Below are 17,774 nucleotides of genomic sequence, written 5' to 3' on the forward strand. Positions count from 1 at the left end.
TCCTCTGTGGTGACTCTATCTTAGAAGTGGACATACATTCCTGGTATCTAAGCCTGGATGTTTTTCGGGTGTTTTGGTGGTAAAAGAAGCCTAGATGGAAATGCAAGGGCAGAGAAAATCATGCGTGGGGAAGTCCCGTGCCGCCAAATGGCGTAGATCTGTGTCACGGGGCTGCTAATGGATATTGTGCGCAATCCATAAAGGGGCAAAGTGAGAGAGACACAGAGGGAGGGTGAGAGGCAGAGCCAGCATTAAGGGCAGGAGCCCTGCATGGTTCTGAGGCAGGATTCCTGGGCAAACGGGCGTCGTCAACGGGCTTGCGGTGGGTGGGGGAAGCTGATGGAGGTGGCTCGACTGCCTCCGGAAACTGTCACCTCAAGTTCACATTCTCCAGCAGGTAGCATTGCAGCCATTTCTGAAGCTCAGCGCTGGAAGGAAACGCACACTTAATCTGTCTGTGAGGTTCTTTAAAGAGATGTCTCTCTCTCCATCTCCCCCTGAGGTCAGGAGCACGGTAACTGCACACAGCAGCTAGAAGGCTCCGTTGCGTTCTTGAATTCCCGAGGTGGCCAGCATCAATCGATGCATCATGCGTTGGTGGAAGGTACTGACTATAAAACAAACGGACAAACACGGAGCAAGATATGGTAGTTCAGTGTTCTTCTTCCCTGGTGGTAATTCAAAAGGTTTCGAAGTTAATACTAATGGGTACAGACAAATGGGATATAAATTTCCATGCATTTTTATGACCAAACAGAAGCCCAAGCCCGGGGGGGTGGCCCTGCTATTAGGGAAGCAGGGAGCAGTAAATGCAAGGGAGAAATTGCAAAACGCCGTGATTTCAACGAGACCAGAACACTCCCCCACTCCCCGCTGAACGTCTCCCTCCTACCAAAGAGCATCTGAACAGATTTCATTTCACAAATGGAAATGGGAGGCAAACAAGTTTTTTCAAAGTGATCTCATTAAGAGCGGGCCTGGTTTCATTGGGTTTTCAGAGCCAGGATTAATATTATAAGCTGGGGAGTTCTGTTACGGGCCCCGGGGGGAAGGCAGAGAGAGAGCTGGTGCTTCAGGAGCAACGCTGCCTCACCTCCTCACGGAAGTTACGCACGGCCAGCCTGGTCCAAGCACCCAGGCCGGATCCGAGTTCCATGTAACATAGGAAAGATCTTCCCAAGCTCAAGGTCATATCTAGAGCATGTCTTGGATATTTTTTGCATCCCTAATTTATGTGACTTTCTAATATGTTTAGCATTTGCCCTCCCCTTGTCTCCATCCTGCTTATTAAGGTAAATTTGCATAGAAATGGGATCTTGGATTTCAGGACCATTCACCTGACACTTGATCTCCTGAGGTGACCAGTATCTGTGTCAATACCATGAGGGTGACCCACAGACACCACATCTCCCTGCAAACTCAAAGCAAGGCCTTAATTAGGGGAGGCTTTTCATGTTAAAGCCACGGGGTGAAGCAAATCAGCAAAAGCATTTAGCACTCACTAAGGAGGGCAGAATACTCCTTCCTGTTGAGTGGGCCATCCTAGGTCACAACTTTAATTTGCCTTAGATGGACAGATCCTGAAGAAAGGATACAAAAAGTATATATCTTTGTGTGTGTGTGGGGGGGGGGGATAAATTTTGGCACACAGTTAACTATGACATTTTGCTTGGGCTCCTGAAATATTTTTTTGCCCAATATCTATCTTTCAGATGGGTAATCGTCATCTCTACAAATTACCTTTGGAAGACCAAACAAATGTGGAAAGTCAGAGAAACGGGTCACTTGGCTGCCATCACTGTGGCAGTGGCTTTAATCCCCTGATCTCTGCGTGCCACACCCTCCCCACCGGGCAGCCACCTTCCTTAGTCACCTAAATCTTGTCACTTGGGTGGAAATTCCCACAGAGAGGGTGATTGTGGTCCTGGTTGACTGGTCACTGAAAGTCATTAGGTGTGAGTTCACTGACGTAAAGGGGTTCAGACTTTGACACATTCTGACAAATGTAAATGCCAAACAACAGCTTCCAAGACTGTCCCAACAGCGAACGGTCTTAGCACAGAAACAAAGGACTTGCAGGTCTTGGAGAATAGGCATCAAATTCCAAAGAGGAAAGTTCATAAAAGATGGGAGAAATCAGAAGAAAACTCTTCTGTCTTTTCTGTTTTTGAGCTCTTTTTGGCCAGGCTCCCTTTGCTGAGGATACATTCATTCAAATACAATTATTTTAAAGACAGAAAGACTACCTAGTTTTATCTCATGCAACATTTTGTGTCTATTGTTTAATTTATTTTTTTTTTAATTTTTTTCATGGTTATTTATTTTTGACAGAGAGAGAGTGCGAACGGGGGAGAGGCAGAAAGAGAGGGAGACACAGAATCAGAAGTAGGCTCCAGGCTCCGAGCTGTCGGCACAGAGCCCGATGTGGGGCTCAAACTCATGAGCTGTGAGATCATGACCTGAGACGAAGTCGGACGCTTAATCGACTGAGCCACCCAGGCACCCCGCGTCTATTGTTGAATTTAATCTCACATCGTTATTAGTTCAATATTATGATCTCCACTTTACAGATAAAGAAACTGAGACTCCAAGAGGTTTAGTTATTACACAAGAACATACAGCTATTCACCAACAAAACCAGGACTCTGCTCTATGACATCCCCCCTGTCTCCTAAAACAACAACAACTGTATTTCATTCGTAGGCTAACTTTCTTATTTTACACAGGCCTTGCGTATTACTGGGGGTGGAGGCATTTTAACTCAATTCAGAGGTATTATAACGGTATCTTTCAAAATGTGCTTGGCTTACACTATAATAATGCAATAAGGAATCTGACTAATCGAGTCCCCTGACTCTAAAGCCAGAATGTTTTCCACTCTCAAGCCATGTGGAAGGATGCTAAGTTCCCCACTGGCCGATGCTGCCTAATTCTCTTTAATGATTCAGATGTAAAAGAGAAAATGGCATCTGTCTAATTAACACCGCCCGGTTAAACATAGCTGCCAAGGGACAGCCTCAGGACGATGTTTACAGAACAGTCTTTCCAGCCCCTCGGGCCCCAAATGAGAGATGATAGTGAATCTTCCATCCTTATCAACCAGAAACAGAGATGCCCCAGAGATGGTGACAGGCCGGGCAGGCAAAGGGAGGAGAAAGGGGAAGGCGCTGCTGGCCTTCATTTCCCCGCTCCTGGAGCTTGGGGATTCAGGGAACGACGGGAGGCAGATCCCACAGGCTCCCTCCCGCAGCGAGTCCACAAAAACAAAAGCCCTCCCTGCGAACCTGGGTCTTCCTCTCAGGCCCGGAGACCTTCGGCCAAGCGCCTACCACCTGCTAAGACTGCTAGGTGCCCGCTGCTCTGAGCCCTTCCCTGGACAGAAAGGCACAATAAACACACTACCTGTCTTCCAGCTTCCCATCGCAACATGGAAGCCATTGCCAAGTTTGACTTCACCGCCTCCGGCGAGGATGAGCTGAGCTTTCACACCGGAGATGTTCTGAAGGTAGGTGACGTGGGGCCCCGGGGAGCTGCGGGGGAGTTTGGGTTACTCTGGTCTGGTCACTGTGTTCATCGAACAAGCCATGGCTTTGTTTCTTTTCTTTTCTTTTCTTTTTTAAGTTTATTTGTTTATTTTGAGGGAGAGAGAGAGAGAGAGAGAACGAGTGGATGAGGGGCAGAGAGAAAAAGAGAGAGAGAATCCCAAGCAGGCTCCACACTGACAGTGCAGAGCCGGATGTGGGGCTCAAACTCACACAATGTGAGATCATGACCTGAGCCGAAGTCAAGAGTCAGATGCTTAACCCACTGAGCCATCCAGGTGCTCCCCCCATGCCTTTGTTTCTTCAGAACTGCATGTGGTTTCTTTCAAAAAAGAGAAATTCACCTCAATCAAAAGGGTTCCTTCTGAGCTCTCGGGTGCCAGTTACCAGGGTACATGATGGAAATAAGTCACCATCCTTGTCCTGAGATACTTGTGGTCTGGAGAGGGAAAGAAATCCATCCAAAGGGCTCTTACAGATGTTCTCGTCTAAGTGCTCAGGGAGCACAGGTGAGGGAACAAGGGATCCCACTCGAGAGATGGGGTGGCAGGAAGCTGCAGCAACACCTGTGGCCGGGGAATGCAGGGAACGTGGCTGGACGCTTACCGGAAGCTCAGATGTAAGCAAGCCCACATGGCTTCAGTGAGCACTGTGAGGTTCAGTGTCGCCAAAACTCAACCGAGGGTGCAGGCTGGAGACAGCCGGGAAAAGATGACTGGAACAGACGTGGGCCAATGGAGGCCATGCACACCCCGGCCGCTCGGGGATGCCTTAAAACCTGCCTAACACCCACACTTGAGTTGTTGTGGCTAACGTGCAGAGACAAAGTGGCCTTGGACTTCCACATTCCATGCATCACACTTGTGGGCTTCACATCTTAATCCCGATTTTGAGCAAAAGCAGAAGCCCTTCTGCAGGCCATTTGGGGAGTCTGTGACGCTAATGCCCACCCCCCCGCCCAGCACCGGCCTGGCCACAGAGCACCCTCAGAAATCCTGATTCCTACTCCTCAGCAGCCGACATGGGCCTTCTCAGCCTGCACAGCAACACTGAGGCCACCAGTGTCTCGCCCCTAAGAAGTATATTTGCCGTAGTGAGAGCCTTGTCAGTACGTGACGGGGTGACTCAGAAAGTCACTTGGTTTGGGACTTGAACACCCCCAGTATTCGTCCTTCTAACCGCTCTCACCTTGCAAGCTCTAGTAATATAGCTGTGAAGGGTGTGCCTTCTATGCTGGAGCTTCTCAAGGTCAAAACGTCACCTGGGCCGCCCACCCAGGAAGAGGCGACCTTCACTTCTGTGGGATCTTACCAAGGTCACAGAGGCATCTGCCACACGGTGAGCAGTCCCTCCCTTCTCTCTGGGATATTGTGACCATGTGATTATCAACCGCTATACAGGGTCCTCGCTCAAGAGAGGCCAACGGGCCAACTCCCACCCCTCATCTCCCATTGCGAACAGAACCCAATATCTTGCTCAAGAGTTTCCTATTCCTCAGAAAAGCAGAAAGAAAAAAACGTTCCTCAACTCTGCTTCTCAGTCCACCTCCTGATTTCTTTCTTCTCCTTGGCTCCCAACACCAGGAAGAGTTCCCTGTGCTGGTGCCTCTACTTCCTCACCTCCCACTGAGTCTGCTGGAACTTTCTGGAAACTGCCTCTTACCCTCAACGCTCCCTTCAAGTCCACCCGTGATCTCCTTAATGTATCATAGCATGACACTACTATACCGCCTGTAGAAGGTGACACCGTTAGCTGTCCCTCTTCTGCATCTGACTGGAGCTCTGCCTCGCTCCTCAACATTACTCTGTCCTGAATATTCTTCTTGAGATCTCTCAAGCAATCCCCTGCCTCACGAGAGAGGAGTCTGATGAAGTAAAAAGGAGCAGGAGTTTAGAGCCAGAGAAGTTGGGAGTTCGAATCCCAGCTGACTAGCTGTGTGGCCCTGGATCGGTCCCCTGCCCCTCTGAGCTTCACTGTCCTTCATCTGCAAGCGGGGACCGTAACTATTTTGCGGGGTTTGGGGAAGGATTAGAGGTAATGGCCCCACCTCAAAGTGGATGTTCCGTGAATGGTTGCCGTATTCCAGTACTGCCCATTCCTGCCACTGTTCAGACCATCGCCACAGCCCCTTGACTGACTTCATCACCTCCTGTCTCTTACTCCTTCAATCATTCTACGTACTAGTCTTCGGAGGATCTTTCTGGGAAAAAAAATCAGGTCAGATCACCTCCTTGCTCGAAAACATTCAGCGGTTCCCCATTACCAGTTGATAGAAAGTTAAGCCACCTGGGCCCAACCCGCTCCCCAACCTCCCCAAGCTCTCGTCCGTGAACACACACACACATACATACACGCACGCGCACCTACACACACCCTTGCGTATGTAATGCCCAGGTCACGCTGCAATATATACACCGAGTTTCTCGCACTCTCCCCGCCCTCCAAATGCCTTTCTCCTCCGCAGGCATATTTGACTACCTCTGCCTCGGAACCCTCACTAATCCTCCACACCCCCTATGGCCCCAGCAAAATGAGTCACTCCCTCTTAACTCTTCCACGGCACGGCAACACACGTCATTCAAGGTGCTGCTGATCTCCCCTCCCGAGACGGTTATTTATGAGCAGCCAAACCCCTGTGCTCTAACGCACACTACACCCACCTCCCATCACTGCCCTTACCCTGTGGGATCCTGACCGCCCGTGCATGTGTTGGCTATTCCACTCGCCAAAGCTCTGTGAGGGCAGGGGCCAGGTCTGCCTCAGTGTCCAAAACAGCAGAAAGTTGACCCTCCCTAATATTTGGTGAATGAATGAGTGGTGGTTTCCTCCATCTATGAGCTCCCTGAGAGCAGAGCCAAGCCGGTTCATCTTTGTGTCTTCCCAGCAGCGCCCCCACGCGAGTCACAGCCCCACATAGGTGCTCAGCACAAACTGCGTGAATTGTTAAATTGCATTTCTGCACGCTCGTGTAGAATTCCATCGGAAGGGCAAACCTGTCCTTTTCAAATTCTGTCCCTTGCAGCTGTGCTGATGGAAAGAAAAGTGGAGAGGGGCTTGTTGGCGGAACCCCACAGCATGTCTCTATCACGGCGGTCGGTAGCCCTGCCCGTGGGTCTCTATGTATGACTGCAACATCTGCCCCTCCGCTCCAGAGATGGGTACAAAGCCCCAAGATCTTGCAATTGCTTTCCAAAGCAGCTCTTGACCGCCCCAGCAATTTACTCCTGGGATGCTCTTTCATCCTAGACTTTTCGTGCTAAAAGACGAAACAGACTTTTTCACTAAAAGGTACAAACAATGTCTGACGAGCTCACCACCAGCTAACCCCCTCTAGACTGTGAGTTCCCCAGGACACAGGCCTCAGCTTCTTCATCTCTGTATTCCCAGCACCTAAGCGCAAACAGCAGGTGCTCACTAGATGCCGATCAAAGGACGATGAACAAGATGGTGGACGGGGAACTCTGGCCGAATGGCTCGATCCAGCTTCTCCTGTGACGGAAACATTAGGAGTCAGATAATTTTATGTTCATGCCTCAACCCCTTGGACCTGCAGCTCTGTGCAGCCCCAGACTTAACATTTTCCCTCTTAAATCTGCCGCTGTTTTTTTTTAAAAAAAACGACCCAGTCCATTTCCACCTGCTTCTGTACTGTGTCTAACTCAGCCCTGTTTCTTCCTACTAAAACAGTGACCTGAAAGCATGAAGAGTTAATCCTATGTAATTAACTGCAATAGTTCAGATTTCTGCTATGCCTCTAAGAGCTATAATTCCATCCAATTTTAAAATTCTCCCAACTGTACATTTTGTCCTCTTCCCACGTCCAACTTATTCTCAGGCCATGTAACCCAGAAAATTATTCTCGTAGGCAACATTATCCGAATTAACATACAGTAAAGTGAAGTGTAAAACCTCATGTGTTCAGGCTGAACCCCTTGCTCGAGTTTTCATGATGGGGACAAGAGATAGGGGGAACCGAACAGACAGAGAGATGAGAAGAACAGGAAGTATGGGGCCCTGGGCCAACAACGGCAGAAGGAAACCACCTCCCCCCAAACACTCCTCTTTGCAGAAAATGAGATTCTTTTAAAACCTTGCCTTCTATACGCCATAAAAAGCCTGTAAATTCACCTCTCTGGGAACACGATCTTAGGCAGACGGAGCACCAGGTGGTGGGGAGAAATGGCCGCCATTGTGGGATAATCTTTCAGTTGCTACAGGAGGTAGATGGGTGTGAGCCACAATTACTAAAATTACAGCTGGTTTCAGGTCAGAGAACTAAGTACATAGTTGGTTCTTACCGTGATGAGCCAATTTCCACATGGCCTCTTTTACCTTATCCCTGCTCACCTTCGTGTTTGACATTTGCTACCCAGCCCAAACATCGCACTCCCATGTGATGGGAGAAAGGAACTCCGAAGCCATACGTTGAGGGGTGAAGGCACGGAGTGAAATGTCCTTGTGTTCTCTGTGTGAATCCCGGGCACCGGTGCCGGGTTTCCGAGTGCTTTTTTTGACCTAGATTTTTCTGCTCCCCCCACTCCGCCCCCTCTCGGCATATACATACCCACGAGTCCTTAGTGATACCAGCAGTCATATTTGATGATAGAAACTGTAAAGTTTTCTGTCCTCAGCAATTCTAGAACTCAAATATGAGACACACTTTTATTTCTTCAGAACAGGTGATTAAATTCAAAACATACACATATAATGCTTTAAAGAACTTATAAACCCTACTATGTCCTTCAGAGCTGGAGGTCTCCCTCCCAAGAATACCACATTTTGCAGAATTGTGTTTTAAAAAATTTTTAATGTTTATTTACTTTTGAGAAAGAGAGAGACAGAGGGAGGGAGGGGCAGAGAGAGAGGGAGACACAGAATCTGAAGCAGGCTCCAGGCTCTGAGCTGTCAGCAGAGTCTGCTGCAGGGCTCGAACCCACAAACCACGAGATCACGACCTGAGCCAAGGTCAGATGCTTAACCCACTGAGCCATCCAGGCGCCCCTTTCAGGATGCACTTTCTGAAGGACTTCGAGGTACCAGAGCTCATCTGATCCTCACATCAGCTTGGGAGATGCTAGCTGGTTGTCACTGTCCCCATTTATCAGATGGCTAATTGACCTGCGGAAAGTCACACAGCGAATGACAGGGCCAAGCTGGAAACCAAGCCTTCTCAATTCCAAACTCAGAGGGCCGGCCCCTTTCTTCCACCCCGGGGGTGATATTCGAAATATCAGTTACTTCGCTGTCTTCATCTCTGCTCCTCTCTGGGACAGAGAAACCCGTGGGACTGAGACTTCAACTCCACCTGCCATAGGACGACTCTGAAATCCCCAATGCCAGCCCCAACCTCTCTGCCCAGCCCAGACACACATCTCCAACGGCTCACTGAGCTTTTCTCCTCAGACGCAGGGGGCAGCTTGGATTCACCCACATGCACCCACATGCAATCTGAAGCCCATGGGTTTTGCCTCAGACCTGCTTCTCTTCATGTATTAGCAAAGCCATCACCACCCACTCGGTCTCCCAAGGGCGAAATCCGGAGCCCTCCCGGAGTCCACTTCTCCCTTGGTTCCAAGAACAGTCGTGAAATCCCGCACACTTTGCTTCCAGGTTCCTCTCAAATACCCCTTCGCCCCTCGCTGGGATGGCTGCACTCCCTTCCCAGACTTTCCCCCCCACAATCCGTCTTCACGTTCTGATGCAGGGCTCTTTCTTGGCTCTAATTCTTGCTGTGTTACGTCCCTGCTCAGAATCCTTTAGTGGTTCCCCATAAATTTCAAGATGGAAGCCTTTCCAACATGGGCTACAAGGGCCTGTACCTCTGGTATCCCCTCGGCCCCTGGGGCCACAGTCTAAACTCCCGCGGGACGGAAGCCTTTCATTCCCAGAATGCACCTCACTTCCTCTCATCCCAGAAGTTCCTGCGCCGCCGCCGTCTGACTTTGCCTGGGTAACTCCTTCCGTTGCCTGGGCAACCCCAGGGCCTCTCCTCCAGGCAGTCTTTCCTGCCCACCTTCTGCTTTCTCCTTTAGTGTAGCATGTCTATCAGTTACGGAGTCTTCAGCTACAAGAAACAGAAACTTAAATGCGGCTTAAACAATAATGCAAATTTATCACTTCTCATACAAAGTCCTGAAGCAGGAGGGCTCCAGCGTGGCTAATTCAGTGGCTCAATGACACCATTAAGCTTCTTTTCATTTTTTTGCTCTGCCATCTTCATTATTGTTCAAGTCCATGCCGCCCGCTTTAGAAACATTCTCAGTGGGGGATGGAGGCAAATATTTGTCTTTTAATAGCGAAACTACTATTTTCTGAAATAACCAGAAGCCACATAGAGCCAAGTGGTGAGTCATATGAGTAATCAAGGGAAGTGATAGCATTTGGGGTCACAGTCAAAGAAGGACCATACAGTAATGAGACCGAACTTCTGGTTTTGCTTGTGATCTGGCTCTAAAAGCAAGTTTAGAAAAGGCGTCCCAAACACCTTGAGTTACGTCCAAATTGTGAAGCTCTCACAAGCTCTCACACTCACATGGAGTGTGAACACAGACAGTTACTGTTTTCAAAGCTGGCCCCACTGGATGTTTAAGTTTTAATTTGCTTGTTGAAAAAAAAAAAAGGAACAAATTAAATTTTTGAAAGGTTCCTGGTTACCTAGCAGAGAAGAAAAAAACCATGGAGTGGCTGCTCTTGCCTTCCCAACACCTGCTCACATGAGGAGCTTCAGATGCTGAGATCTGGGACACACGAGTTTCCAACATATAAAGAGAAAGGATTGCAGAGAGGCCCCTGGATGCTGAGTCTGGGAGGTCACACCACGGTGGCGTCCCATGTGTGGATGGCACTAGGGGACAGAAATTAGCTCGGGGTCAAGGAAGCCAAACTCTAGAGACAAACCTGTTGCTCTCCCACTGGAGCGCCTGTGTTGTCTCTCTGGCTTATTTCCCTCTAAATCCGAAAGGGTGTTCTTTGCCCCGCAGCCCCTCTCTTGTGCCTCTTGGCGTCCTCCCTACAGTCTTTGTCCTTCCTTCCTTCTCTTCCATGTAGATCTTAAGTAACCAAGAGGAGTGGTTCAAGGCGGAGCTTGGGAGCCAAGAAGGATATGTGCCCAAGAATTTTATAGACATCCAGTTTCCTGAGTAAGTATTTCCAGCCTGCTGACACGGGCCTACCCACTCACACTCCCCTTACTTTTTCAGCAGTCACTAAAATTATCCATCCATACCCAAGACACTGTCAAAACCGGTTGCCTCTGGAGAGGGAATCACAAAGCTGAAGGCCAGGGTGGGAGGGAGATTTGCATTTCACTGCATTCCCTTTTGAATTTTATACCATGTGCATGTATCGCCTATTTTAGGTTTATAAGCTAAACTCATCTATAACCGCAATCACAGGGTTTCCACAAATTCCACCGGGGGCGCTGTTGGCCACCAGTGTCAGAAGCTGCCTCTTCAGAGCGAGTCTTTTCTCCCAGCCTCTTCCACCCTCACCAGGGACCCCACACAGCTCCTTGCCTTCCCTAAACCGTGCTCAAACCAGTGAGAACAGAGTGGGGGGAAGAGGAAATTCCCTTCCTAAGGAGGAAACAGAAAAATTGAGATTGGGTCTCGTTTGTCTCAAGAATCGACCACAAAGGTTAGATAGAAATCTAATCTGGTCCGCGAGTCACAGTCTAGCCCAAAGAGCAGAGGGCTGTTAGAAACCCCAAGCGGTGTTGGCGACCCTGTGAACCAGGACTGACCACTGAACCGACAGAATGACCACTGACCTCAGCCCTTGACGTTGCCCTGTAATCTCCTCAATGACCCCCTCACACCTTCTCGCTCCTCAAGCCTCCAGCCCCTCCCCCACCGCACTGTGGACTCAGGGCCTTCCTTCCAGGGTCACTGGGACGATCAAGCCACCGGAAAAGCCCCTCTTGCCCATCCCCCCACCTGACTCACTGCATCCACCCACCTCCTGCAACTTACTGGGACACTGCCTTTCCTGCAGCCGTTTGGGAAGAATCGTCTGTGCCTCTGGCAGAAACTCTCCCCTCTCTCTCTGTCTCACATCAATTCTCTCTTCCTCTCTGCTGGGTCACTCCCATCCACAAAGATGCTGCAATGTCTCCCGTCTAACAAAAAAAACAAACAAACAAACAAAAAAAACCATTCTTGATCCCAAGTCCCCTTCCAGCTACCACTCCCCTTCTTCAAAAGAATTGTGTGCACTCTTATCTCTAACTTCTCTCCTCCTACTGAAACCTTTTTATCAAGGTCACAGTGAACAACTTGGTCCACTGGTGGGTCCCGCTGTCTCAGCATGGTAGAACATAAGTTCCGTGGCAGCAAGGGCTCTTGTCCACCTTGCTCACCACTGTATCCCGAGTGCCCAGAAGCAGGTCAGCACATAGTAGATATTTGATAAAAACTGTTGAATGAACAAGTGAATAGCTTTGGAATGATGCGTAATAACGTAACCCTGCCCGCTCGTTTAACATATAGCGTGTGGACGTTTTTTGCAAGTCTTGAAGTCACGTGTCAAGCTCCCATCAGAGGATAAGTGTGTACTTTCTAAACGATCTCCTAACTGCTGGCTGCCTCTTCCAAAATATTTCCATTGAGGTATGGCTGCTGAGGAGCGTGGCCCATTCCTCTGCCCGGCCCCATTACATTTCCTGCACAAGGCAAAAGCTGTGGTGGGCAGTCCCTTGTTCAGCCCTGCAGCAAAGCACAACAGGTATCCTGGCAGGATTTCTAGGCAGGTGACCACCAGAAACCCTCTGCTTCCAGCCCCTCAGAGCCCAAAGAAACTTCGCCTGCAGCACCAGGTCTGGAATAAGGTGCTCCTGTCTGGAGTCTAGGTTCCTAAATTCCAGAGAGCGTAGAGAATTGCTCACAAAGGAATCCAAAGAGTGTGGGACATTCACCTTAGGGGGACGCACATACTAGCCTTCCAGGGGCAACAATGGAGCAGCCGCCTTGAGGAAATGGGGCCAGTCCCACTTAGGGCCGCTGAGTGATCGCAAACACTCATTTCGCTCTTGTGTGGTTGAGAGGTTTCTGGCCACCTGCCCTGAGGCTGCAGCTACTGTTTGCCTTGCCTCTATGGCAGCTCTTGGCCTTCACACGCGCTCTGCCACCTGCGGCGACACTTAGAGGCTGCCTGCCACCCTGACTGTTCCCCTGAAAGTGTAGTTTCCCCCCTGTTTCTTCTTTTCCACCATAAAGATTATTTTCCTGGATTTGGGGGAGGGCCCCGGAGCTGGCTGTGTAGACGCTGCTCTCTGGCCGCTGCTAGCCTTGCTCCATGCCACCCGGATCATGAGGGCCCCTGGGCTCTCAGGCGGGCCCACTGAGCTCTCAGCCTGGGGGAGAGCCCACGGCTCCCCAGCTCCGGTCCCCCAGCGCCTGAAGGGGCTCCTGTCTTGCTGGCACATCATCTGTCCCTGCAGCGCTCTTTCCTAGTGACATCCCTCACATAGCTGCCAGCAGGCGGCCGCTTCCCGCAGTGAGTCACTCCCACACTGTCCCATTTTGGTGCAGTGGCACATTTCCATGATTCAGGTTTTCCAAGCGAGAGAGAGGGAAGGAACAAAGGGGGTGCGTCAGGGGAACACTCACTTGCCTCGCCTGCAAACCGCCTAGAGCACGTGTTTGGTTTTAGAGGGCCCGGCCCCCCCTTCGGCCTCTTTCTGCTCTCTACTGACCAGAGTCCCCGGCCTCTGTCCCTTTGGCTCATCCCTTCTCCCCTTCCCCTCCATCGCTCTGGCAACTCACCAAGATCCTCTGGTTTTATCTCATCTAATAGATGGTTTCACGAAGGCCTCTCCCGACACCAGGCAGAGAACTTACTGATGGGCAAGGAGGTTGGTTTCTTCATCATCCGGGCCAGCCAGAGCTCCCCAGGGGACTTCTCCATCTCCGTCAGGTACTGGCCACCCCCAACCCAGACTGCTAAGGCCGTGAGGTGACCTCTTGAATGTGACCTATTTATTGCTCAGGAGCATGGTGGCCAAGGGGCCCAGGCATCTTATCAACTGGGATGCCGTCCATTTCCTTCCCATGACACATATATATAACTCTTCAGTACGCTGGTTTGTGGCCAAATTATGTAGATGTTCATCTGCTTCCCCTTCCAGCCCAAGTGCTTCTGGAAGGACAAGATTTTATTCTATTTCATCTTTGTGCCTTTAACAGTGCCTTGCACCCAGTAGGTGTTCAGTGAGTATTTGTGCAAGGAAGTGGGGCAGGAGAAGGAAGGGAGAATTCCCAGTTGTCCACATCTGTCTTGAGGTTTAAATCTGAACCTTTTCTTTAACTACTGATATATGTCGGAAGAAGGCTCCGAGGACAATTAAAATCCCAAGTCACTGCTGTAGGGGACAGAGGTAGTTGTACGTGGTGGCACAAAAAGAAGGGCTACGTCAACACACTGTAATGCAGCAAGCTGACAGCAGCAGATGGGAGCCGAGGAGGGCTGGGGTGAGGGACGGTAGCAGCAAAATCTCACTCGTGTGCGTGCCCGGGAGGAAGTGAGTCAGTCCAGGCATAAACATGACACAGCCCCACACTCAGAAACCCCAAGTCTGAGCACCCTGCGTGTGGTCAGCCTGTCTGGAATCGCGAGTCCCATATCAGGCGTGGTGGCCACATGTGAAAGTGCATAAATTAACACTGATTTCCATGCAGGAGGAGACGTGTGTGGTGGGACCGCCTGTCAAGTTCATTGACAGGAAATGTTGGTTCAGATTGTTCAATACGCTTTGAAAGGCATACAGCTTTAGTGCTTTAAGCGCATAAATCCAATCTCAGGTAATGAACTGAGGCCACTTTACTCTTTAGAAAGAATGGATATTTTAAGGAATAGGTAGGAAGGACTTACAAATAACGGGTCAACCGTTCATATGCACGTATTCCTCTAAAGTGCTCAAAAATAGCTTGGTCTCATTAGCTTTGCCCTTGCAATCTTACTTAAACTCTTAATTTTCCTTAACTAAAACTTTTTTTTTTTTCACAGCTTAGGCAGTAGTAAATTTTAGCTCAGGCCTACACTGATGTATCACAGATTCTAAATTTGTCAGGTTTTAATGCAATTGTGCTCTATTGATAAATCCTACAACCAAATCTCTTTCTTAAGGGCCCTGATTACAGACTGGACCCCGGAAATGGTTACATTGAAGGGCATCTCTTGGTGCCTTTGGTTTGCATGAAGTGGACTGTGGCTTTTCAGCTAGAAATTATGGTTTATATTTCCTCCACTAAGGTGAATTCTCCAAAACGGTCAGCCTTGACTTCTGCCAGTGCAGCTCCTTGTGAATATCGCCATAATCATGATTATATCTCTTGCAGAAATGTAGCATAATATATTCCAAAGCAAATCATTTTCATTTATTCATACATCTGCTTTCTGTCATGCAAAGATAATTAAGAGCTAATTGTAGTCCTATCACTTAGCATTTGTTAAGGGTCTGAAACACTAGGTTTTAGAGTCTGGAGCCCTGAGTAACATCCTTTTCTCGGCCCCTCTCTGAACTTGACACATTGGTGCAGCCACTCTCTCTCCATGGGCGCACATGACCAGCTGCAAGCCTGACATCCAGTCCTCTCAGCTCATGAGAGAGCAAGGGTTAATGTTTCTCTCTCTGTTTCTTTGACTAAGAGGTGGTAGATGAATAATTATATCACAAGAATATTCCCTCCTCCACGCACAGATGTGAGGAGTAATGACTTAATGAATTAAGCCATGTGGTGTTAGAGTGAAGAAAGCATCTGTTAGGGGCCACCTCCAAGGGGAAGGCCATGCAGTGATTGCAAAGTCAGTTCTACCCCAGAGCAGTCCAGCAGAGGTCACTGCGCAGGCTCACCTGGCTCTGAGCAGAGCCCAGCACATAAGAGACTGAAGATCAGTCATAATTCCTGTCCCCTCTGAACATGGACCACTGATTCCATCCTTAAGAAACCTGCACTAACCTTCCGAGGTATCTTTACTCTCCAACTCTCTTTAAATTCGTGACCTTTCTGTTGGATCAGGCAATTCATATCATTAGTTTATTTTTAGACATAAATGTATGTCTGTTTGACAAATAAACTTGACATCCAAAAGAGAAGGACTTGGTGATGGAGAAACACTGAGAAATTGAGCTGTTACTAATTGAGCTATTAGTAAAGGCCAAGGTCCCCCTTTCCAGGTGAATAAAATCCAATTTCTCCAATCCTGGTACAAATATTTCCAGCTGGTACTAAAAGGTGCCGATCTAAAAGAAGTTAGCATGTGTACACGGTGTGACAGGCCCAGTTCGCTAGACTGGAATCAGAGAGCGAGGTTCTTGCCTCAGCTCTGCCACTCACTCACGGTGGCCTTGGCCAAGCCCCCGCCATCTCTCTGAACCAGCGTCCTCCTTCATCTGTAACATGGAGACAAGGCTAACCAATCTCAGAGGTCCTTTACAATGAAAACACCACATCGCTATATAACTTTTCTCCCCTAAAAGTTCAAAATCTTCTGTAACCTTACTTATGTAAAACGTAAACCAAGACCAAGAGATCGCCTTTATATAGAGAACCGATTGTGACAAATTTCTCAAGGTGGTCTCTTACTGTCCAGAGCTAGTTTATGGGCTTAAAGGAGCTGGCTCAAAGTATTTCTGATAATGGAAAGGTCACAGGGGTGAAAAGCCCTCCCCTCTGAGTCTTGTCAGAGTTCTTAGCGTAGTACAGAACTCAGGGATTGCCACGTTTCAAACAAACATTGTAAAGAGTCCTTAACCTTGTAGTCATTAAAGCACTCACAACATTTTTTTCTTTCCTTTTTTTTTTTTAAAGAACTTTTTTTTTAAATATTTATTTTTGAGAGAGAAAGAGTGTGCGAGCTGGGGAAGGGCAGAGAGAGAGAGGGGCAGAGGATCTGAAGCAGGCTCCAGGCTCTGCGCTGACAGGAGAGAGCCCGATGCAGGACTCGAACCCACAAACCGTGAGATCATGACCTGAGCCGAAGTCAGACACTTAACCAACTGAGCCACCCAGGCACCCTGGAAACATTTTTTTTTCTTATGAAAGGTCGGCTCCAGTGTCAGAAAATAGATTATCTTCTGCTGATGTAAAAATCCTTTCTAATGCAGCCTGTGTCCTGAACGGTCCCTCCCACAAATCTCCCCTTAGAATTTAACTGAGCCAGCCCCACCTGCCACTGGATAGGCAGGCACCTGCGGTTCCATTTCCTGCCCAAACAGAACTCCAGCATCCCTGGAGGCAGTCAGTCCTGGGGGGTGGGGACATTGTCGTGATGTAATATACAATGTGGATTCTCCTTGATCTGTAGGCATGAGGATGATGTTCAGCACTTCAAGGTCATGAGAGACACCAAGGGTAATTACTTCCTGTGGACAGAGAAGTTTCCATCTCTAAATAAGCTGGTGGACTACTACAGGACGACCTCCATCTCCAAACAGAAGCAGATCTTTCTGAGGGATAGAACCCGAGAGGATCAGGTACACCTCAGGCCCCGATCAGCCCAAGTCTGGAGATTTTAGGCAACATGAGTCCTATGTGACCCGTCAAGGCAATGCATTTGATGGGCATGTCCTCTGAGTATTCTGGAAGACAGAATCTCAGATCTGGAGGTCAGATCTCAGTTAAACCCTGTCTTAACACTTCCTAGCCATGTGACTTAGGAAAATTGTCCAATCCTGAGTTTACTGACCCGTAAAACCAGAAGGTGGTGATACCTAGCCCACAGGATGGTTGTGAAGGTTGGAGAAGATAATGTATCCCCTCCCCTTACGTCATTCCTAACAATGCTACAAACAACACTCAGCAAACATCAGCTCTTACCTGTAGATACTTTATTTTGTTATTATAAATACTACTACATCATAGCTTTCAGCCTAGCTTAGGAGTTGCCCAGAGATGAAGGCCAGGGGGCCACACACAGGGATGTTGGAGAGCAGCCTGGAGTCTAGGACTAAGGCAGTGGGGAGAGCTTTGTCCCAGGAAAGGAGGGTGGGGGTGTTGGAGGAAAAAAATTGACCTGGAATTCTTGCTCTTAGAACATTATGAAATATAAATATTTTAATAAATTATTTTCTTAAGTTTATTTATTTTGAGAGAGAAAGAGAGAGAGAGCAGGGAAGGGGCAGAGAGAGAGAGGGAGAGAGAGAATCCCAAGCAGGCTCAGTGCTGTCACCGTATGATCACAAACTGTGTGATCATGACTTGAGCTGAGGTCAAGAGTCAGACGCTTAACCAACTG

The 17,774-nt window shown here is 48.8% G+C and overlaps 1 protein-coding gene across 3 annotated transcripts in view; it reads left to right on the forward strand.

The window, feature by feature from the left end:
* GRAP2 (GRB2 related adaptor protein 2) overlaps positions 1-17,774 on the forward strand; it is a 71,559-nt gene that overhangs the window by 43,873 nt on the left and 9,912 nt on the right. For 2 of the 3 annotated variants that reach the window (XM_049627568.1, XM_049627569.1), the window contains 4 exons: positions 3,414-3,505; positions 10,590-10,681; positions 13,335-13,454; positions 16,845-17,013. In XM_049627568.1, coding sequence (XP_049483525.1) covers positions 3,428-3,505; positions 10,590-10,681; positions 13,335-13,454; positions 16,845-17,013 — 459 coding nt within the window. In that variant the 5' untranslated portion in view covers positions 3,414-3,427. Of the gene's footprint in view, positions 1-3,413; positions 3,506-10,589; positions 10,682-13,334; positions 13,455-16,844; positions 17,014-17,774 lie in introns of those variants that run through there. The other variant, XM_049627570.1, reaches the window with a different exon arrangement.

The sequence above is a fragment of the Panthera uncia genome, chromosome B4, assembly GCF_023721935.1.
Source record: "Panthera uncia isolate 11264 chromosome B4, Puncia_PCG_1.0, whole genome shotgun sequence".
In the NCBI taxonomy this organism is placed as follows: Eukaryota; Metazoa; Chordata; class Mammalia; order Carnivora; family Felidae; genus Panthera; species Panthera uncia.